The sequence below is a fragment of the Neomonachus schauinslandi genome, chromosome 10, assembly GCF_002201575.2.
Source record: "Neomonachus schauinslandi chromosome 10, ASM220157v2, whole genome shotgun sequence".
NCBI lineage: Eukaryota > Metazoa > Chordata > Mammalia > Carnivora > Phocidae > Neomonachus > Neomonachus schauinslandi.
The window spans coordinates 25,872,343-25,897,205 of record NC_058412.1 but is presented as its reverse complement, the minus strand read 5'-3'; the positions used below and the strand labels follow the sequence as shown (position 1 = coordinate 25,897,205).

At 35.4% G+C, this 24,863-nt stretch overlaps 1 protein-coding gene and 1 pseudogene across 2 annotated transcripts in view; one reads left to right on the top strand and one right to left on the bottom strand.

Moving 5' to 3' along the window:
• BIRC6 (baculoviral IAP repeat containing 6) overlaps positions 1–24,863 on the bottom strand; it is a 222,930-nt gene that overhangs the window by 118,997 nt on the left and 79,070 nt on the right. The window contains exons 20-28 of one of the 2 annotated variants that reach the window (XM_021697618.2): positions 23,942–24,039; positions 22,362–22,509; positions 21,856–21,989; positions 14,414–14,548; positions 5,112–5,299; positions 4,003–4,326; positions 3,668–3,767; positions 813–1,027; positions 439–647 (exon numbers count right to left, since the gene is read on the bottom strand). In XM_021697618.2, the coding sequence (XP_021553293.2) occupies positions 439–647; positions 813–1,027; positions 3,668–3,767; positions 4,003–4,326; positions 5,112–5,299; positions 14,414–14,548; positions 21,856–21,989; positions 22,362–22,509; positions 23,942–24,039 (1,551 nt within the window). Of the gene's footprint in view, positions 1–438; positions 648–812; positions 1,028–3,667; positions 3,768–4,002; positions 4,327–5,111; positions 5,300–14,401; positions 14,549–21,855; positions 21,990–22,361; positions 22,510–23,941; positions 24,040–24,863 lie in introns of both variants that reach the window. The other variant, XM_044918838.1, reaches the window with a different exon arrangement.
• LOC110587373 lies at positions 17,879–18,262 on the top strand (annotated as a pseudogene).

Genomic DNA, 24,863 nt, shown 5'->3' with positions numbered 1-24,863 from the left:
AATAATTCCTGCAACGTTCCGTTTTATATATATTTACAAACATACACCAAAAATTAAATCTCTAAAACATGTTAACAACCATTAAAAAGAATTAGTCATTTGTTAAGTACTAAATAAATGAAGCCAATTATCTAATCACAGTATTTTAATTTATCAAATATTGTAACATTCTAGCTTCCTACTTTCTTTTGTTCTTTTCTTTTTCTTTTTTAAAGTTTATTTATTTATTTTTTTAGTAATCTCTACACCCAACGTGGGGCTCGAACACCCAACTCCGAGATCAAGAGTCCCATGTTCCTCTGACTGAGCCAGCCAGGTGCTCCATCCTTTTGTTCTTTTCTATACATCTATGCAAAGACATTTCTTGAAAAATATATGTAAGACATAAAAAATAAAGGGTCTCAGTAAGATTAAAATATACTGCAATTTTCTAATAACCTGCACTGTATATCCTCCTGTAGAGCAACCATCATTGCTAAGTGCTGGTCAATTTCTGGTTGGTTTGCAGATTCACCCTCTCCCCTTAACGGATCATGCATTAACTTCAGTTCGCTTTCCCAAGGCAAGATATACGTATGACCGTAGTAAAATCCTAATGGGATTTTGGCTCTGGCATTTGTACTTCCATAACGTCCAATGACAGTGATCTGGAAAAAAAAAAAAAAAGAATATACATACACATCCATCTGCAAAAATAAAATTGTGAGCAATGTATTTAAGAAGATATACTTTTTAATTATATGTCCGAGTATCTTCCATAACTTGTTGGAAACATGGAAAACGTATCAATTCATTGTCTTGAAGTTCTTTACCTTCATAAATCTGCACACAGGAGGTGGTATCAAATCATGCAGAATTAGTGAATGGGTGCTTATATCAGTTGCCACTACCAGACGCCTCCCATCCACCTCTTCTCCTAATGTCCAAATGTCAATTGACAAGGAGGCCAAGTCTCCACAAGTGGGAATCAATACATCTGTCAACAGTATTGGTCTGCCAAAATCCAAGGTCACAAATCTCCTTGCTCCTATCAGAGAGACAGAGCAAGAGTTGACAAAAACCACCACTGTTTCAATTAACCAAAAGATGCATTCAAAAACAGTTGGGAACATGCATCTTAAAATATGAAATGAATTTATTAAACTACAAGAAGATGGGAGGGAAAGTAAATAAGTAGCCCTCAAAAATTTTCTGAAACCTCAATCCATGCTAGTTAAGACTTAAGTAAAAAGCATACAAGAGTAAATTTGTTATTGTGACAGCAATCAACTGTACATACAAGCTTAATTTAAAACATTAGAGTTGAAAAACTATTATCAAAAATAATATATGGATTAATTCTAAAAAGTGTCTATGTGATCTTCTTTCAGTCATCTGGTCATTTTTTTTAAATTTCCCAATAGATGCATTAATGATATCAAATTATATGCTTGATTTTAGTTTTCTCAAGCCTTGTTTAACTTCTTACAGAGTTAGATCTCACACTGCAGCTCCGATGTAAAGTAAAAGTATAAGGCGGAAATCACACGTAGTCATTACTACCACTAAAAAAATCCCTTAGGAAGGTCCTCCAATAAAGAGAGACACAGCTTATCTCAAATAATGTTTTTGCCCAGGTACTGACACATCACTGTCTCTTCAGCTACTTAGTACCAGGTGAAGTCGATGGGTTACTCTCAAGGGCCACACTAAAGTGTGGCCGCAGAGACTATGGACTCTGAGAAACAGAGTTTCAGAGGGGAGGGGGGAGGGGGGATTGGTTAGCCCGGTGATGGGTATTAAGGAGGGCACGTACTGCACGGAGCACTGGGTATTATACGAAAACAATGGATCGTGGATCACCACATCAAAAACTAATCGTGTATTGTATGGTGACTAATATAACATAATAAAATTAAAAAAAAAAAAGAAAAAAGAAAAAAAAAGTTTAAAAACAGATATGGGAGGGGCGCCTGGGTGGCTCAGTCGTTAAGTGTCTGCCTTGGGCTCAGGTCATGATCCCAGGGTCCTGGGATCGAGCCCCGCATCAGGCTCCCTGCTCCGCGGGAAGCCTGCTCCTCCCTCTCCCACTGCCCCTGCTTGTGTTCCCTCTCTGGCTGTCTTTCTCTCTGTCAAATAAATAAAACCTTAAAAAAAAAAAAAAAAAACAGATATGGGAATGGATGTAGAAATATATATTCATAGCAAAATAAAACACGAATTAAATGTATAATAGAGGTTTGTTAAATAAGTTATGATACATTTATATTACAGAATACACAAAGCAGCCTTTTAAAATAATTTTGTTGAGTATATGTTACTTACAGGGATAGATAATTATAATATATTGTAAAATATTAAAAAGCAAGCCTATTAAAATTAAAAAAAAAAAATAAAGTGTGGCCCCAGTATGCCTCTTTGTGTAAGCACTAGAATCACACTCAGCATGGTTGAGATGCTCACACTCATGAAAGGTAAAAATGATCTGAGAGGAATGGAAAAAGAGCAGATTTGCATCTCTCATCTCATACACATTTCGGAATAAGACCGATTAGTCAAACAGTAGACAGAATCATTAATAATAGAATTATTTTTCTTCTTTACCAGATTGGGGTGAGGAGGACTTAATAAACTTAAGAGCGGCACTGTACAGTGAAGGGACCCAACTAAACTGCTAGAACCCATGCTATTTTCAATGGAGCTAGTTAAGTAGAAAAAGGTAGTTACCAATGCTTTCCTAAACAGAGAAACCATTAAAAAACAACATAATTCTATAATCTACAGTCAATTCCATTGATAAAAAGCAAACTGCAATGTAAACAACTGCTCACATTTCATAACACTGCACATCAACAAGTCAATTCTAAATGTTACAGACACTAATGGCGATACCAGTGAAGGATTAGTTGAATAGAAAACATCAGGAAGAATTTTATTTTATTATTTTTTTTAAAACTCTCTTTTCCAAAGAAGAAACAGCCCAGTGCAATAAAGCAAATATGGTTCAACTATTCATATGATGAAAGGTGACACAGTATGCATTACATTCATATTATTCTCTGCTATAAAACACAGAAGGATTCTGTTGAATTCTGCTGTAGCTCAAGCCAAGAACTAACAGTTTGGCAGGATTATAAGGTTAAAATTGCCCATAGTTTACTATGTAAACGTGCTCTAATTGAAAGCACCTATCCCAGTCACAGGTCACTAGCACAGAAGTATGACTACAAACGTGGGTAAAATTTGAATTACCGAGACCATGGAGTGTTATTAATCTTACTCACAGTTACTAAGATCAGCAGTAATTCTATCTGCTATTTTTGGGAAACGGTTTCAACACCAGAGTGCTGGTCTTAGGATACTGAACTGTAATTTCCAGTGTCATGATAACTGAGCAGCTACAATGGAAGTAGATACTTATGTCCATCACAGTTCAACAGGCAAAGATTCACATACAGGTCAGATTCAGGGTCTGGATAAAACTGCCACCCTACCCAGCAGCACTCCTGCATTCAACATGGTGAGCACAGAGATAAGCCTCATATAGTGCTTATTCTTGGTAAAATGTACTTACCCAGGAACAGATGGGATTTATTTGCAAAGTAAAATCAAACTACAGGAAATTATTAAGACTCAAAGGGCTGACAGACGAGGCAAGAAAAAATATTTTAAGAAAGTTGAAGATTACCTGAATGCATTCGCTCTATAATAATGGACTGGTGGGGTGGAGGTTGAAGAAAATGTGAAGCATGAGAAATTGCGAGAGCTAGACCAGAACCAAGTGGATTCTAGAAAAGAAAAAAGTATAACTCTATATTGATACTACTCTTGCTCTATACAAGCTAATAGCCATAATATTAAACTAACAAGTCTCATTTCCTGATGTATATTCTGTAATACTTTAAACAATCTAATTTGATGTTTCAAGTTGGTATAAGAAAAGTTTGCCTTCTCAGGTTAGCATATACATCAAAATATTTTTAAATGTCTAAGCGAACACCTACTTAAAATATAGTAATTTACCATTCTGGACTTGTTGGAATTTTTGTTATGTGCAGCAAGATTGACTGTTGGGGGATCAATAACTGAGCCTGGGAAAAGCTGTGCAAGCTCTGCATTAATCACAACAGAAACTGCTTCATTGGGCGGGGTGAGTGGTGGAGTCATAAACAGTGGTGTTGTTTTTGGAGTGGGTGGAATAACATCAGATGGGTGGATGAAGAAGCCAGGGGCCGCCGCTGAGTTGGAAGGCACGGAGTTGTGAACAGGACCTACTGCGGAGGCTGCCGACGCGGCAGCAGCTGCTGCAGCTGTCGTCTGATGTAACTTGGCTTCCAGCTTGGCTTTCTGCAAAACAAGTAAAAGCCACAACATATAGACCAGTCCTGCCTGCGCAAACTGTGGGGAGTACTACCCAGGAAAAGAGCTTATGGAGATAAACATGGTCTGATGAACTAGATCTTAGTGAAAGAAAAGTGAAATTAGATTAAAAAATGGACTCAACATGAATTGAGTATTTCTTCTCTATATTAACTTCATTAAATATCTGATATATAATTTCCTGTGTTTTGGGGAACAAGGACTTCCACAAAGCAAAGGTGGAAACGAAGAAGAACAAATAAATGTAAATAAGGAAACAAAATTCTCCTCAAAGCAAAATATTAACAGGAGGAGGTAGATTCTCATGGTGCCTAACCTAATATAATGTCACCTACAATCACACAGACTGCATTTAGACTACAATGAAATCGCCAAAGCATCTGCCATTATTACTAAATTTTAATCCATGTGAATTCAATTCATCTCTAAAACGTTTCAGGATCTCCAATCCGTAAAAATCCTAACTGGTAACTCTAACGTTTGACCAATAGTGTTGAAACAGAATGGATTTTACTCAGAGACTGCCCCTGCAAAATATCAATTATATTCCCTCAGATATTTATCAAATAAAATTTATTTATTTTTTAAAATTTAGATATATCGCAAAGACGTTACCTCCATTTTTGTAGAAACTGATTAGCTCAGATCGGTCAACCTACTTTCCTTTATGAAAATAATGGTCATTTTTACAGTACTTTTTCAGCTTTTGAAGTTTAGAGACAGCATGAACAAAGAGCCAAAGAGTCTCCAACCTGTTGCTGAAGCTTCAAAAGCTGCTGCTGTTTCTCTTGCAGCACCTGCAGCTGTTGCTCGGCTGACGCCATTGCATGAGAGAGAGACTGCAAAGCTACCTGGGCTGCTGAACTCAGGGCTGTCGAAGCTTCCCCAACTGTCCCCGATGACAGTCCACCTACTGCAGGAGTAACCCCGAAGGAACTCACTGGCATAAGACAAGGGGGGAGAAAAGGGATGAGGAAAAGGTTCATAGAAACATATTCCAAGTATACTATTTTGACATTAAGATTCCAGTTTCATTTTAAAAGGTAAGAACCTATAGAGTATCAGTAGAAAAATCTTAATGGTAAAAGCATACTGATTGATAATAACAGTATTCAAGTTTAAGGAATCCGGGAACTACTTCCAAATCAAAGAAAAATTAGTATGGTTTTGAGCTTAAAAATATTTTCAGCATATAAAAAATTTCATTTAATATGGTTAAAATAAAAACACAAAATGAGAGTAATCTTATTATACAATTTGAGCATAACAAATAAACTGAAATTTGCTTTACTAAGTTTTCCTTTGGCAATACCTCCTCTCCCTCCCCTCAAAAGCTCAAAAACACCTTCAATTATACGAACATCATTTTAAAAATCTGATGATACCTTATATTTCCTCATTTCAAAGCATAGCCTAGACGGAGTCTGGCCCACAGAGAATATGTAAAGCAATTGTTTCCTACCAAATGCTCCCCAGAACTCTAATATGGAGAGAAATAGGTCTGATTTGACCTATGTCAATTCTGGCACATACTGCTTAGTCATGAACATTATCATCCTTTTTTTTTTTTCTTCCCCTCAAGATTTTATTTATTTATTTGACAGAGAGAGAGACCGGGAGAGAGGGAACACAAGCAGGGGGAGTGGAGAGGGAGAAGCAGGCTTCCCGCTGAGCAGGGAGCCTGATGTGGGGCTCCATCCCAGGACACTGGGATCACAACCTGAGCTGAAGGCATATGCTTAATAACTGAGCCACCCAGGCGCCCCAAAAATTATCATCCTTAAAGACTGTACGAAATTTCTATAAGTTGAATAATTTCTTTGACTTTCCTTTTCAATGTTACTCAAATATCCATTATAAAAATCACTCTTTCCCCATTAAATATTTACCAGTATTTGTGGAAAACATTTTAGAAAAATCTAAGTAAAAGCTTAATTTCACAACTTAATGAAACAGGTCACCACAAAATAAGAAGTAAAGGTCAAATTTAATAACAGCATTAAAACTGATATTATAACAGGCCTTTACTAGAAAGTTACATTGGGGAAGGATAACCGCTACAATAGTAGCAAATGTTTAGTGTGCATTACCATGTGACGCTCTTAATTAATTACATATCCAACAGATGAACAACCCTGAAAAGCAGATACTCTGCTCTGTTTCTTAGTTAATGGCTCAGAGAAGTTACCTGCAGAGGTCACAGTGGCAGAACTAGAGTTGGAACCAAGGACTATGGGAAACCAAAGCCAATGGGAGGGCACAGCGCTAAGCACGGAACTTACATCAACTCATTTCATCTTGGCAACGGCACACAGGTAGGTACTACTGTTATCCCATTTTACAGGTAATGAATCTAAAGCTGAGGGAAAGCATTTGCTCATAAATACCTGAAAAGGTGGGCGGGAAACAACACCCAGGTATCTGACAGTCTATTTTAACATCTAACAATGCTGTACTGTGCCAGGATTTAAAAAAAAACTATTAAAAAAAATTAAGCTCTAATCAACAACATAGCAATAAATGAAACTGTACATAGCCTCTTACAATTGGAAGTGTCAACTTAAAAAAACAAAACAAAACCCACACACTTATTACAGAACAGCCATACTACACTTCACTTAACTTTCAAGAATCCAACTACACAAGCATGGTCAAAGAAAGGGCAATCATAACTCTCATAAGCTATGTGCCCCAAAATGAAATACCTCCGCTTCATCAAATGGTCCACCAAAGAAACAGCTATTAATTCCAACTCTAGAGGGGTAATTATTAGACTTACTGAAGCACTGATATTATACTTGTACTTTTTGGGTCATTAAAGTAATTCTCAATATTAACCATGTGGAGTTTACCCCTTTACTCACTTTAAAATCCAATGCTTGAATAATACTTATGGGAAAATGAATTAAGTCACCAAAAACACTCAATCCAAAAGAAATAAGTCATCTTACTACAACAAATTTTAAAAATCTTTTGCCCAGTCTGAGTTTTCAGTATCTTTTTTATTTTTACACTAGGGGCCTCAAAAACCAGATATAAAAATAATGGAGATGAGAACAAAATAAAAATGACTATGACCACCATTTTTTTTCAGTATCATGCAGGAAGCCCTAGAAAGCACAAAAGAGCAAGAAAAAGAACTAAATTTTATAATGATTAGGAAAACACTAAAGTAAAACTCTTAACAGATGCCATGATTGTGTCCATAAAAAGTCCTTAAGAATCTACAAACTGTAAGAATTAGTAAGCTAATATAGCAGTATCCCCACATAGGAGATTAATATGCACAAATCAGTTATATTTCTATACACCAGAAACCAAAAAAAATGGAAATAAAATTCAGAAAAATATCACTTATAATAGCATTAAAAAAATCCCATAGCTAGGGATTAATCTAAAAGAGATGTGCAAAACATCAACAGTGAAAACTAAAAAACATCTCATGGAGTAACTGAAGACCTAAATATACTAAATATACCATGTTAATGAAGTAAAAGGCTTACTATTTTTATTTAATTTAATTTATTTATTTGACAGAGACAGGCAGCGAGAGAAGGAACACAAGCAGGGGGAGTGGGAGAGGGAGAAGCCGGCTTCCTGCTGAGCAGGGAGCCCGATGCGGGGCTCGATCCCAGGACCCTGGCATCATGAGCTGAGCCGAAGGCAGATGCTTTAACGACTGGGCCACCCAGGTGCCCCATAAAAGGCTTAATAGTCAGATGTCAATTTTCCTGAACTGATTTATATTCAAATTCTAAAAAAAAAAATAATAAGCTTTCTGGTGTATAAATTGTCAAGCTGATTCGAAAATTTAAATGGAAATACAGAGATCTAATGTACAGCATCCTGATAATTAATAATGCTGTATTATACACCTGAAAGTTGCTAAGAGTAGTCTTAAATGTTTTCTCCACAGAAAAAGAACTGGTAATTACATGACAGGACAGAGGTATTAGCTAATACTATGGTGGTAGTCATTTTATAATATATAAATATATCAAACCAATACACTGTATACCTTAAACTTGCTCAAAATTATATGTCAATTATATCTCAATAAAACTGGAGAAAAATGGAAATAAAAAAGACATAGAAGCTTTAAGAAAAACTAAAAGAAAAATGGTGGATTCCACTTCTAAGTATATACTCAAGAACTGAAAACAAATATGCTGCATGGCAGTATTTTTCTTAACAGACAATAAGTAACAACCCAAATGCCTGCTAACTTCTCAGCAGATAAACAAAAGGAGGTATATACAAGTTGTTTATAAGTGGTACATCCATACAATGGAATACTATTTAGTCATAAAAAGAAATGATGTACTGATACATGCTAAATGGATGAAATATGAAAACATATTAAGTGAAAGAAGCCAGACAAAAGGGCCACAAACTATAACAGATTCCACATTTATATCAAATGTATGGGGTAGGCAAATCCATAGAATAACAACACAGATTAGTGATAGGTGATGGCGGGGAAAGGGAAACTGGGAGTGACTGCTAATGACTATGAAATCTCTTTGTGGAGTAATGGAAATATTCTGGAATTACACTGATAATGACTACACAACAAGCTTTAAATCAATTTTTAAAATCTACCAAAAAAGAAGGAAGAAAAAATAAAACCCTGGCAAATGTATACTATCAGATTTCAAGGCTTAATATAAAGTTATAATAATTGAGACAATTAGGTACTGGCATAAGGCTAGACAAATTGAACAATGGAAAAAAACAGACCCACGCCAACAGCAGAGACATAATTTCTAACTGAGGTAACACTGCAGTAGAGTGTAAGAAGGGTGCTTTTTTCCCCCATAAATAATTACATAAAAGATAGAATTAGTAAACTAAGATGAATTAGAAAAAAATACCCATACATAGTAAAAGGATAGATTAAAAAACTGAGAATTATATCATTTATACTGATGAGGTGTAACACACTTGGAACTGCTATGGTGGTAATCATTCTATAATACATAAATGCATCAAATCAATAAATTATACACCTTAAACACACATGAAATTAAAAATACAAAAAGAGTGAAGATAGAAAACAAGCCAGAAACAATATTTGCACAGTTAATGCCTGAGATATTTCTAAAGCTGATAGAAGGTATTAAGTAAGGATTCAAGAAGCCTTATGAATCCTGAGCAGGATAAATACAAATGAAACAGCATATAGCAACATCATAGAAAAATGCTAAAAAAGGGGTGGGGGAGGGATGCCTGGGTGGCTCAGTCAGTTAAGCGTCTGCCTTTGGCTCAGGTCATGATCTCAGGGTCCTGGGATGGAGTCCCACATTGGGCTCCTGCTCAGCAGGAAGCCTGCTTCTCCCTCTCCTTCTCCCTCTGCCACTTCCCCTGCTTGTGCACTCTCTCTCTCTCCGACGAATGAATGAATGAATGAATGAATGAATAAAACCTTTAATATTAAAAAAGGGGCAGCAGGGGAAAGGAGAAGACAATATGAATGAATCTCAGAAACAGCTTGAGAACTTACAGTGACCTTAAAAGAGGAATTATAAGACCAACAGGTAAGGTCTAACAAACACAGTGTAACATAAAAGATAATCTTTAAATCACTAAGAGAAGTAATAGCTAGAATGCTATGTCAAAATATACTTCAAGAATGAAGAGGACACCTCTAAATCTAATAAGCCAAATGTAAAATGTATTGTTATGATAGATAAATTTAATTATGTATGAGAAACAGACCATAACATGGAATTGATTATGCTAATTTATTTGGTTATGATAAAAATGCATCTGGATTAATTATAGTTTATATTACGATAAAAAATGGCAATGGCATCAGTTATTATAGAGAATATCCACACTGTTTAAGGTTATATGTTTTTTATACATATATATAAAGGAAAAATGATATAATATCTAGGATTCCTTTTGAAGTACTTCAACAAAGAAAAAGAAGAGTTAAAAAAAATGTGAAAAACATCAATAATATTGGAATCTGGATAATGACTGTGTGGTTTGTTCATCTAATTATTTTAATAATTTTGAAAATTTCCCCCAAAAAGCTAAGCTTATTCATCATCAGTAGACAAGAACAAAAAGAGATCTTACAGAATATTTTTCAAACAAAGAAATCATACTTGATTTCAGTTCAAAAGCAAAGAAAGGAAAAGATAGGATGAAATGGAATTATAAGACAAATCCAAATGAATACTGAATATAAAAAACTATCATAATGTATTTGGGAATAAAATACACATAAAATTAAGGTATAAAATCACAACACCATCTAAATCAGGAAGGTGACAACTGTTCTAGATATTTGCACTCTATAGTACAAAAAGCAGTTGGACTTCTGAGTATCAAGGGTATGTGTATATTATGATCTCTGGGATAACTGCTAAAAATAGTAAAAAGTAGAAAAATAGCTCAATAAAAATATAAAAACCCAAAAGAAGAAGGAAAGAGAAAAACATGTAACTAGCAAAAGGAGAAATCTAATACTTGTATATTAAAAACATAGCAGATTTAAATACAGATACATTAGTAATTACATTAAATGTAAATAAATACTCCAACTGAAACACAAAGTATTAGACTAGAATAAAAAAAAAAGCAACTACAGGGGCGCCTGGGTGACTCAGTCCTTAAGTGTCTGCCTTTGGCTCAGGTCAGGATCCCAGGACCCTGGGATCATGACCTGAGCCGCAAGCAGTCGCTTAACCAACTGAGCCACCCAGGCGCCCCCATAAATATTTTTTTTTTAAAAAAAGGCAACTACAAGCTGCTTATGAAAGAGTAAGTTCAAAGTAAAAAGAAGGAAACATGTTTATCATACAAATAGTAACCAAAAAAATGATGGAAAGTATATAAATATTAAACACAGTAATTTTAGGAAAAACAGCTAGCAGAGATAAAGAGATAATTCCTAATGATGGAAGATTAAATTCACAAGAAAGATACAAGCATTCTAAACTTGTATGGTAGTTTCAGAATACATAAAATAGAGACTGATGAAACTCAAATAGTCACCTCCACAGGTGCTGCAACAAGAATTTAACACACTGATCTTATGAACTAAAAGAAACCAAGGAGTTAAGGGCGCCTGGGTGGCTCAGTTGGTTAAGCGACTGCCTTTGGCTAAGGTCATGATCCCAGGGTCCTGGGATCGAGTCCCACATCGGGCTCCCAGCTCATCAGGAAGCCTGCTTCTCCCTCTCCCACTCCCCCTGCTTGTGTTCCTGCTCTCGCTGTCTCTGTCTCTGTCAAATAAATAAATAAAATCTTTAAAAAAAAAAAAAAAAGAAAGAAACCAAGGAATTAATAAAGACAGAGAATTTGAGCAACACAATTAGCAAATTTGCCTAAACGGACAGAGTACACTTCACCAACAAGTACAGAGTAAACATTATTGTCATGTATTCATGGAATATTTATAAAAACTGATCCTCTACAATTCCCAACACAGTGTACAAGACTGACAGAGTAATTTTTGACCCTATAGCAATTTAAATAAAAGTCAACAGCAAGATAACTAGGAAATCCTCATACATTTGGAAATTAAGAAGTACATTTCTGTAATGTTACTTCCTAAAGTTGAATATATGGAAAACCTATGAAACAGCAAATCAACTTGTACATTCATATCCAAGAAAATAGTATATCCAGTAGCGCTAAAAGCATCACAACGGAATAACCCAAATAGCAATCAATAGTACGCTAATCAATAGTAGACACATAAATTTTGTTTTATGCAGACAAGAGAATCTTAAATAGCAATGATAAAGAACCAAGTAACTGCATGCCCTGATACAGATGACTTTAACAATAATAACGCTGAACAGAAGGCAGATCAAAAAAACATAAAAGCAAATTTATATTATAAAGGCTCTATTCAACCAGCGATCAGAAATGCATAATTAAGTGATTATACAATGAAACAAACAAAAACCAAGAAATGACTACTCTAAAAGTTAGGACAGTGTTTACCTTTTAGAGAGCGAGAGAAAAGTAAGTGGAAGGGGACATGAAGATACCTTTTAGAGTGCTGGATATATTATTTTTTGATTTGGTGGTCACATGGACAGTTTGTCATAAATTGCTGGTTATACAATTATTTTCTGCATTTTTTCATAAGAGCATCATATTTCACAATTAACATGTTTCAAAAAAAAGTAAGTAAGAAGTTGAGAGACTGTAGTCACCTCTAGGCAACTTATGACCACTAGCCAAGACTTTGCCCTAACATTTAATAAAAATCCCTCTGCTGGTGGTGGTTTTATTTATGGGCGAAATACAGATATGATTGCTTGTATAGGCACACTACTATCTCTGGAAATTAAAGAAACTCGTTGCAGGGGCGCCTGGGTGGCTCAGTTGGTTAAGCGACTGCCTTTGGCTCAGGTCATGATCCTGGAGTCCCACGATCGAGTCCGGCATCAGGCTCCCTGCTCAGCAGGGAGTCTGCTTCTCCCTCTGACCCTTCCCCCCTTTCATGTGCTCTCTCTCACTCTCTCTCAAAAAAGAAATAAATAAAATCTTAAAAAAAAAAAAAAGATACTGGATCCATTGCTTGCTTTATAGGAGAGGAAAGGGAGTGTGAAGGAATACTTCTCTTTTTCAAACCTACTCTTACATCTGTTATAAAATTTCATACCTTCTAAAAGCATTACTTACTCAAACACATGAATTTTAGACCCTTAATTTCAAAACAGTTCCAAGAAAGAGTGTGATTTATAACAAAAAGAGTTCTCTGAAAATTCAATATCTTGTCATGTATTTTTCTATTCCAGTGTACATGTGTGTCTCTACAAAGTGACTATAACAATCCAAGAAAACAAACACAAAATTTCATCCTTTTGGCATCCCTATAAAAGAGAAAGATTAGATTTTAATTGAAAAGTCTCATGTAAATTACATAAGCCAAAGATTTCACTTAGTGGTTACTTCCACAATTAGAAGACATAAGATGATTCTGAATTTAAGAAGGCACTTGAAGAACTGGTAATTTCCTTTTAAAACCCTTCTTAAGGGGCACCTGGATGGCTCAGATGGTTAAGCATCTGCCTTCGGCTCAGATCATGATCCCAGGGTCCTGGGATCGAGCCCCACATCGGGCTCCCTGCTGAGCGGGGAGCCTGCTTCTCCCTCTCCCTGCTGCTCCCCCTGCTTGTGCTCTCTCTCTCTGTCAAATAGATAAAATCTTAAAAAAAAAAACAAAAATCCCTTAAGATTAAATTTTTTGTAGCTTCTCAAGCAAACTGTTTTTACTTTGTTACACTGCTGATGAAAACAAAAAGAAATCCACAAAACACAAAACCATCAACAGCTGAATTCATTCAAGACAATATTCAAACTCTTCTGTGACTGTAAGATAAAGATAAAACCATATCCAATGTTTTTAATTATAAAAATTTCAATTATTTGCACCAAGACAGAAGTATAAATACTGATCTATGATGTGAAGGGAAAAAAAATCACAGAAAAGAAGGTATATAAAAAAACAAGAGTTCCCATTGATTCATTTAAAACACCAATAACATGACATATTCAACACTTTCAAATATTGATTCATATATCTGAAGGTACTTTAAAATATCTAGAAAAATAATATTCCCTCTTCACTCTTCTCAACCTTCTCAAAGATATTGTATACTGTGAGCTTTAAATATTCTGTGAGCTTTAAATGCAAGAAATAACATTATGATGCCAAAACTACACATAAGACTGGCCAACAGTTGAGGAGAGTTGAGGCTAGGTAAAGGAAATGTAGTCTATCATACTTTTCCCTTTACTTTTGTTATGTTTGATATTTTCCAAATTAAAGGGCTTCTAAAAATGTACACACATAAAAACAAATGGATTAAAGACAGTGTTTTAGAAGGTAGAAAAAAAACTATGAACTGCTTGTGCTTTTTCCCCCCTATTAATAAATTTCTATTTAACATGACACCAAAGGAACTTACATATAATATAAACTGATATTTAAGTACTTAAAAATCACTTTGATTTTACTTCTGCATAAAATGTATGATAGAAAGAGTGAATAACAAAAGAAGGTATATACCAGTAAACGTACTTGCATCATCCCTTTCTATTCTGGTGCCATCACTAGTGGACACACAAGTAAAGTGCAGGGGTTCAACTTCTAGAAGTCCAGTGAGAGATGTGAAACTACCTTCGGCAGCTGTGCAACTACTGACCTTTCCATTTCCTGTTAAAGAGACAAGTTTTATGCTATGTAAATTAATTTTTAAAAGGCAATAGTCATATGGAAACTTATAGCTGCTACTTCAATTTCAATTAGAGAAGATAAATAAACACACAACCCTTATAGAGTGCTTCCACAAAGGACAGGGGATTAAGGAAACTAACAAACAGAAGATACTTGTTTCCATGCTGCAAAAGCAAAGTTGCATAAAAGCAACTGAGTGGCCATTCACATTAATATGAAACAGTAACAAGTGATTTGGATTTTAAATGAGGAAAAAAGAATGAAATGAGGAAAAAAAATGAAAATAAATAACAAATAATCAAGTCAAATCAAAAAATGGGCAGAAGACATGAACAGACACTTCTTCGAAGAAGACATACAAATGGCTAACAGATACATGAAAAAATGTTCATCATCATTAGCCATCAGGGAAATCCAAATCAAAACCACATTGAGATACCACCTTACACAAGTTAGAATAGCAAAAATTGACATTTTTGTCAATTTTGTGACAAACAACAAATGCTGGAGAGGTTGTGGAGAAAGGGGAACCCTCTTACACTGCTGGTGGGAATGCAAGTTGGTGCAGCCACTTTGGAAAACAGGGTGGAGGTGCTTCAAAAAAATTAAAAATAGAGCTACCCTATGACCCAGCAATTGCACTCCTGGGTATTTACCCCAAAGACACAGATGTAGTGAAAAGAAGGGCCATATGCACCCCAATGTTCATAGCAGCAATGTCCACAATAGCCAAACTGTGGAAAGAGCCAAGGTGCCCTTCAACAGATGAATGGATAAAGAAGATGTGGTCCATATATACAATGGAATATTACTCAGCCATCAGAAAAGATGAATACCCAACTTTGACATCAACATGGATGGGACTGGAGGAGATTATACTAAGTGAAATAAGTCAAGCAGAGAAAGTCAATTATCATATGGTTTCACTTATTTGTGGAACATAAGGAATAGCACAGAGGGACATTAGGAGAAGGAAGGGAAAAATGAAGGGGGGGAAATCGGAGGGAGGGATGAACCATGAGAGACTATGGACTCTGAGAAACAAACTGAGGGTTTTAGAGGGGAGGGGGGTAGGGGGATGGGTTAGCCTGGTGATGGTTGTATTAAGGAGGGCACGTACTGCATGGAGCACTGGGTGTTATATGCAAACAATGAATCGTGGATCACTACATCGAAAACTAATGATGTATTGTATGGTGACTAACATAACATAATAAAATTAAAAAAAAAAAGCAGAGTTGCATAAAAGCAACTTAGTGGCCATTCACATTAATATGAAACAGTAACAAGTGATTTAGATTTTAAATGAGGAAAAAATAATGAACCAGCTATTAATATTAGCTATTACACAATCTGTTAAGAATGCATAAAATCAGAATACATTATTTCACGTCAACTGTATAAATATGACACTAAGTAAAAACTGAAGAAACATTCTAAAATATTATCAAGATTTATCTATAAATACATCTTTGTATTTTGTATATATTATCAATTTTAGAATGAGGCCTACTACTTTATAATCATGAAAATACATCTGACCCTTGAACAATGCTGAGGTTGGGGTGCCAGCCAAGCTCACAGGCAAAAATCCGCATGTAACTTTTGACTCCCCCAAAACTTAACTACTTCTATCCTACTGTCGACCAGAAGCCTTACAGATAACACAGTTGATTAACATATAATTTTCATGTTATATGTATTATATGCTTTATTCTTATAATAAAGTAAGCTAGAGAAAAGAAAATGTTAGTAAGAAAATGATAAAGAAGTGAAAATACTTTTACAGTACTGTACTCTATTTATCAAAAATAATTCCACATATAAGTGGACCCGCACAGTTCAAACCCTTGTTGTTGAAGGGTCAACTGTAGTTTAAATTAGCCTATGTAGTTGAAAAGAATTAAAATAAAATAATTCACATGATCACAACTATGTGAACCGTAAAACCACAGCAAGACGACAAGACAGAAGAACACAAAAGAATTAAAAGTGTTATGTGGTATGGGGGAAAGGGGTTATTATCAGTACTGTCCAAATTTTCTGGAATTAGCGCTGCTTTAAACAGAATTCTTTAATAGATAAAATTAAACAGAAACCAAAGATGGAAAGAATGGGGAGATACAAAACTATCAACATCTGAAGGACTAAATTAAATGCAAGACTAAATTGTCATAACCCTGTTCTCCAACATTTCATGCACAACATAGGACCTGACACATGTTAAAAAAAAAAAAAAAGTATTTATTGAGCACTTAATACTAGACATGAGAAATACATTAGAAAAGGACAGGCCCCAGTTCTCATTAAACACCTACTCTGTGTTATAGGTTACTAGGCACTAGACAACTAATCATACATCTGAACTTTAAAAAAAGTGCTTACCCTACAATCTAGCATTTGCAGTACAAAGTATTTACCCAAAGAATACAAAAATACTAATTCAAAGGATACACACACCCCAATGCATATAGCAGATTATCTACAATAGCCAAATTATGGAAAGATCCCAAATGTCCATCGACTGATGAATGGATAAAGAAGATATGGTGTATACAATGGAATATTACTCAGACATAAAAAAAGAATGAGATCTTGCCATTTACAATGACATGGATGGAGCTAGAGAGTATTACGTTAAGTGAAGTCAGTCAGTCAGAGAAAGACAAATACCATAATTTCACTCACGTGGAATTTAAGAAACAAAGCAAATGAACACAGGGGGGAAAAAAAGAGAGAGGCAAACCTAGAAACAGACTCTAAGAGAACAAACTTACGGTTACCATATGGGAGGTGGAGGGGGAGATGGGTTAAACAGGTGTTGGGGATCAAGGAGGGCACTTGTGATGAGTACCAGGTGTTTTAAGTAAGTGTTGAGTCACTAAATTGTACATCTGAAACTAATATTACACTGTATGTTAACTAATGGGAATTTAAGTAAAAACTAAAAAAAAAAAAGTGCTATGGTTTACTTAAAAGAAGTTCAAAGGACTACTAAGTCCAGGGGAAATCAGTCTAAGCCAAGGAGTAATAAAATACTTTCATGATGAGGTGATGAGATTTATGGGAAGAATGACATTTTTACGTACTTATTCCAAGCAGGGGAAACCTGGCAAAAGAAACAACATGAGTGAAATCTCTCCAGTAGGAAGAAGTATGGCACATTGGAGGAACTAGAGGAACAAGGTGGCTGGAGGAACATTTCTCAATCCAAACACCCCTCTATATATCTTTAAAATGATTAAGAACTCGCGGTTCTCGGTCAGGTGCAAGCGAGCGAGAAGGCAGTTCAGCTGCGAGAGCGGAGCAATGCCTCAATCAAAGGAACTTGTTTCTTCAAGCTCTTCTGGCAGCGATTCTGACAGTGAGACTGACAAAAAGTTTAAGCGGAAAAAGCAAGTTGCTCCAGAAGAACCTGTGAAGAAGCCAGACTGGTGACACTTTGAGAGCCCGGTCATCCTCTGAGCAGAGCGGCAGGGGCAGCGGTGGGAACATGCTCCAGACTGGGAAAGTGAGCTACACCAGTGCTCGCAACTTTAAAGGGAAAGTCCTAATTGATATTAGAGAATATTGGATGGATCCAGAAGGTGAAATGAAACCTGGAAGAAAAGGTATTTCTTTAAATCCCGAGCAATGCAGCCAGTGGAAGGAACAGATTGCGGACACTGATGACGCAGTAAGAAAGCTGTAAAATCAGAGCCACATGAGACCTGTACTGTTCTAGTTGTTTTAATCTGTCTTTTTACATTGGCTTTTGTTTTCTAAATGTTGTTTTCCAAGCTATTGTATATTTGGATTGCAGAACAATTTGTAAGATGAATACTTTTGTTTTAGGTGCATTATTAAAAGTGTTCTGAGTGAAGCTAATTGTCAACTTTATTAAGGAGGATTGCTTTGTGCCTGCCACCTAGTGTAAAATAAAATCAAGTAATAGAATCTTTAAACAAATAAAATAAAATGATTAAGAACTCTTAAAGAACTTTCATCTATGTTGGTTGTAGATAGATATTCATAATAGCAGAAATTTTAGGATGAGAATAACTCATGTAATAGTAATAAATTCATTAGATAGAAATAGAATACTCTGATGAAAAATAACTGTCTTCAGACAAAAATAACTTTATGACAGTGGCAATGTTTTACATTTTTGCAAAATTCTAAAATCTGGCTTATCGGGATGCTTGGGTGGCTCAGTCGTTAAGCGTCTGCCTTCAGCTCAGGTCATGATCCCAGGGTCCTGGGATTGAGCCCCGCATCGGGCTCCCTGCTCAGAGGGAAGCCTGCTTCTCCCTCTCCCACTCCCCCTGCTTGTGTTCCCTCTCTCGCTGTGTCTCTCTCTCTGTCAAATAAATGAATGAATGAATGAATGAATGAATAAATACATAAACAAATAATCTGGCTTATCAAAGAGGGTAATTGTATTGTCCTTTCCATCTCCACATTGTGTGTTGCAGGATGTTGTTTTGGAAGAGCTTTACCAAAAAAATCTGGCCTATCACAGATACGCAGTTGGAAAGGGAATATTTTAATAGTCTTACACATTCAAAAACTTTGGCAAGTGGTAATATTTTTTTTGAAGATTATCTGCAATCTGGTGTCTGAAATCTTTTGTTGTTTTTTTTTAAAAGTAGGCTCCACACAGTTCAAGCCACTGCAAGACCTGAACTCACAACACTGAGATCAAGACCAGAGCTGAGACCAAGAGCTGGACGCTTAACTTACTGAACCATCCAGGCGTCCCTGGTCTCTGGAATCTTACAGATGAACTTCTCAAACTCTATAATGTTAATATTAATTGGACTTCCTGTACTTTTAAGGAATCTCTTACCCACTTGGAAAATACTGGTTGACCACTATATACATATGTTAACACATTTCATTATATGTATCAGAAAATGACATTCAGTAATATCAACATAGGCCACCAGAAAAGTTGTTATATACTGGGAAGCTGTCAAGCTCACTGGATGAAGCAAGTTCTCCAAAATTCTAATTTTTGCTTAAAAGCTCTTTTAACTCTGGCAAGAAACACTATCAATTGGATGGATACTGATGGGCTTTTTCTATTCATTTTTTAAAAAACACCTACCAAACAATCAAGTATGAATAAACATATTTTGCACATCAGTCATTCTTGCAGTAAAAATGGTGTTCCATAAAATAAGCAACTAGTTCAGCTTGTAACTCAAACTGCCCAAGTGTGTTTCCTTAAAACAACCATGGTATTTCAGTATGAAGCAAAAGTGCTTCGTGCCTATTTCCCATTTCATTACAGAATACTTTAAACATGACTATCAATAGGTTCAAAACTTAATAAAATTAATAAGTTTTACTGCCTCATCAGGGACATTTTAAAGTGAAACTCACATATCTTTCATTGCAAGGGCAGAGTAGAGAACATCACACTTTTGCACAATTAGTACTAATGTCAATGCAGTGAAAAAGGCAAATAATATTGTTCTATCACAAAGATAGTTGACCCACGGATTCCCTGAAAGTATCTCAGAGACCCTGAGCGGGTCTATGTACCACCCTTTGAAAATCACTAGACCAGAGAGAGGAGACTAACAGAGGCAATGGTACTAGATTAGGTGGCAAGGGAAAGAGAGCCAGATCATATAAGATTTTATATGCTGAAACAGGGACTTTGGACTGCAGGGTAAAGCAAAGACATGAAAAGTATTTTAAGGAGAGAGGTAAAGTGATCAGGTTTGCATCCAAAAACGATGGCACTCATTGCAATGTGGAGAATGTACTCAAGTGAAGCAAGAGCAAGGCAGAAAGACCAGTTAGAATGCTATTACTGTAGTCCAGATTCAAGATGACTGGCTTTCCTGTAATCATGTGATCATGGGAAGCAAGAGAATAGATTTGAAATACATGATGGTGTAAAAAGAGATAGGGTCTGTTGACAGCTTCAATGTGGAGGCTGCGAAGGAGGTATCAAGGATGAAATTCAGATTTCTGATGTGTGCCAGTGACGCCATTAACTGAGAAAAGGAACACCACACAAGGATTAATGGTGAGAAATAAAATGAGACTTTCAGATGGAGACTTACGTGATGATTTCTAAGTCTCTTCTTTATTGAGTGTGCAGCTCTCATGTATTTAACTCCCTGGCCTGACCTGAGCTTTATGGTCTTTTCCTTACACTCTCTCCATAATGAATCTCATTCTATCCTAAAGTATACAGAAGGCATCTATATACTGAGTTCTAACCTCTCCTCTGACTTCCACTCATAAACTGATGTGTCACTTGGACAGAGAGATCAGCATAAAGTAGGCAGAGCCTAAGTCATCAAGCAGAGGAGGTAACACATACCCATGGCAACATAAGCCACTAAAAAGTTAAGTAACAGATTGGTAAGTATAGTATGATCTCTTTCATTAAAAATGTTCATGAATATGTGTAGCAAACAAGTCTAAACAGCTAAACATCCTGTTAACAAAGGTAATCTAAGAGGGTGGAAAGGTTGTAATTAAGGCACTTTACATTTTATTGTATTTCTATATTTGATTTTTCCCTTTTGCTTTTTTTCACAATTCATAATTTACTTTAAAGTAAAAGAAAATGAAATTAACTCCCCAAACTGACTGCTACTTCATGTGATAATTATCGTACTATGTTTACCCAAAATTCTAACGCTGTGGTTTATGGCAACACTTACAGTAAGTTCAGTAAGATGGAAGAAAATAGTGCTCATTGTTTTCAATAACAAAACTAAATAAACGCCAAACTATAGCACCTGAAAAGGTTATACATTCAATCCTAAAATCATATTCTTTCAGAAATGTACACAAGAATACATGTAACACTGTATAAAGTTTAACTGAGTATGCTAGTAGATACAGAAAATTTTTTTTCTCTATCTTTACTTATTACTATAAATATATATTCATTTTATTTTCTGAAATATGAAATAAGACATTCTTTGATTTTGTGGACACTGAAGGCATACCAAACAAAACGGAAAAGGCTATAATAAATAATCACATTTGAAGTCTCTTATGAGCATTAAAGTTATACTGACATGCAATGAAACACAAAAAAACAAACAAAAAACAAATTCACAACCCTTCCAAAAATAACTTCAATTTTTTTTTTTTTAAAGGGAGAAGTTATGAAATAAAGGCAAACAGTTTCATGATTCACAGATGTTAAGGTTAAGTCCTGGAGAATTTTAGTTTTTCAAGACAGAACATAGTCACTACAGTCTGTTAAGTCAATGGCAGCTTAAACCAAATATGTAAAAATCAGAAATTCCTTTAATAAAAGATGTTACTACCTGAAAGGACATCTGACAAATCAATTTCATCTGACTGGACACCAATGCTGCTGTTGTATACATTTTTACAAGAAGAACCGCTCATCTCCAAATCAAAAAGGACTGGATCAAATGGTGAGCTATATAATCCGTATCTGAAAAATAAAATAATGTCCTAACAATTTTCCTGTCAGCCATCTAATTAACAAATTACCTATTTCTTTAGTTTTGAAAGCAGTGTGACATGGGGCAAAAGGAAACACTAACCAGATTTTAACCCACTAAATTCAGTGAATCTCAGTTTTTATATAATTAGTCCTCTAAATAACCATTTTCAGGACCTTCAAAATTGTAAAAGGAACTATTTCAGAGAAAACAGAGGAGAAGAAAACCTTAGGCTAATATTTTGAAAAAGGCAATGCATAAATATATTTCTGCAAGCAAATATATATACCGAGAGAGTTCTGTGCAAAGCTGGTACCATATCCTGCAAGGCCCACTGTTAGTCATTACGTATAACAAAATACCTTGTCTGAAGTAAAGCTTCCATTGGTGTTAGCCTGTCCTGTAACTGTTTGGACACAGCAGTAAGCAAAGATGCACAAGCTGTACTGCACCCAGCCAAGTCTTCATCTTTAACATAATTCAGTAAGACAAAATACCAATAGACAGAACCTGAAAACAATAAAAACAAATCAATGTTTCTTTTCCTCATTGTTCCCCAACAAAGAGAACTTCAGGTTACGTATTTATCAGTAAGTCCCCTTACAAAACAACCTCTAAAGAATGGACCAATTCCTTGAAGGACACTAAGAGGACAGTGACAGAGAATTTGAAATATTTTTTTTAAGGAGTATATAAGTCAACCTAGTCATTTAGGTTCTCAGTAACGTGAGATGACACTGAGGGACATTTTAGAATAGCTGGAAAAGTACAGAGGTATCAGATCTTCCAAGCCATCCTTCCTGAAATGGTTTGGTTTATACTAAAATTTTCAAAAACAATGGATAGCTATGAGGTACCAATAACACACACTGCCAAGTGAATATAGTCATCCTATACTGTCAGTTAGAGAGATACAAACCCACATGGTTAAAAAACGATCAGCATGATGTACTTTAAGACTTTTATAAAATATGAGATATCTAAGTACTAAGTATACCCCAGAACTTAAGCATCCTACCACTAAGAATATTCCCAAGAAACTATTTTAAACTCCAAGACTATTAGAGTAAGCAATCAAGTCCAAAACATTCTACTCTATAGAACAGAGAGTTAACAGTTCTGCCCAGTTTATGTCCAAGGTAAACATACAGATTCTTTATGCAAATTAAGATACTGATGAAATAACCATTTATCAACTAACTTTGAGCAGGTTCTTTTTCTACAATACCACAAAGATCAAATCCTTGTGAAATATATAATCCTTGTTGAGTAAGTTGATTATTTATTAAACAAAAGACTATAAGAAATGTCTACAAAAAGATAACATTAGGTTTAGAAGGACAAATCAGTAGCTCTTCATAGAAACAACAGCATTAAGAATATTTTTAAAATATTTTAAAAATATTCATTACTTGATATATGTGCTATTTTAGGGGACTGCTTTGTAAAGTACTACTTGGTAACTACATTCATTCTTTTTTTTTGTTTTTAAACACCATATTCACTCTTCAATGGCATTTCTATAGTCTTCAGGTGCTGGAAAAACCTACTGGCCCCTTTTAGAGAGTCCTAGTTTGCCAAAGTGCCTACCAATCACACACAACACCTGCATGAAGCATTCTACTTATGTCATCTCTCTGGCTCTTGCTGGCATTTTAGCAAATTTGTGATATCTGATCTAAAGTCAGTGAACGACCAAACAACTCAATGATTTTAATGAAATACAGAAAAAGCATGAATTAAATGACTTGTTATTTACTGAACTCTCTCACTTCTTCCAAGCTCTGCCCATCCAATAAATCACAATTTATCAACCCCTTAGAGAAGCTACAGAAAAAAGGCAGAATAACCAAGGAAAAAAAATACTTATAAATAATCCCAAATATATTGTGAGATATTTCCTAGGACTATTGCTATTTGTGATTAAACTAATTTCACATACCACCAGTTGCCGCTGCAGGTAAAAATGACATATTATCAAGTAAGGCCTTCAATAGAACAGATCCAAATCCTGGTTGACATGGGTCACATTTGCCATTACTGAAAAAATTTAAAAGAAAATATGTAAATACATCACTCAATATCTAAATTCAATCCTAAACATGGTGTAGTACCTAAGAAAACAATTTAAAATGTATTCATAAAGATTACAAAAAAAAATCTGCCCTAAAGCCCTATATACACACAGAAACATATCAGGGACTGATTATACTAAGAGTCTTTGTTAACGGTTTTCTTTACCAAAAAGGCTAACAAACACGTATAGTCAATACTATTAGTTTTTTTTTTTTTTTTTTTTTTAAAGATTCTTTTTTTTTTTTTTTTTTAAAGATTTTATTTATTTATTTGAGACAGAGAGAATGAGAGACAGAGAGCATGAGAATACTATTAGTTTTTAAACATTTACTAGATGGTTTAAGTCTCAGGGTCTAGAAAAAAGATCTGCACAATGTTACAAATAAGCCTGGTAAGACTGTCATATAACCGGGAATAAGGCTTATTAGGAGAAGAATCCAAAGACAACCAGGGAAGATAAAAACAAAAGTGGGGGATGGGACCCCCTTACCAAACTCCCAAAACTGCTACTAATAGGCAAAGAAGCCTAGCAGACTACTTTAATTAAGGGGTGCCTGGGTGGCTGTCAGTTAAGCATTCAACTCTTGATTTTGGCTCAGGCCATGATCTCAGGGTGGTGAGATCAAGCCCTGCGTCGAGCTCTGCACTCAGCAGGGAGTCGGCTTGAGATTCCCTCTCTCCCTTTCCCCGCTCACGCATGCTTCTAAATAAATAATAAATAAATAAATAAATAAATAAATAAATAGGGACGCCTGGGTGGCTCAGTCGGTTAAGCGCCTGCCTTCGGC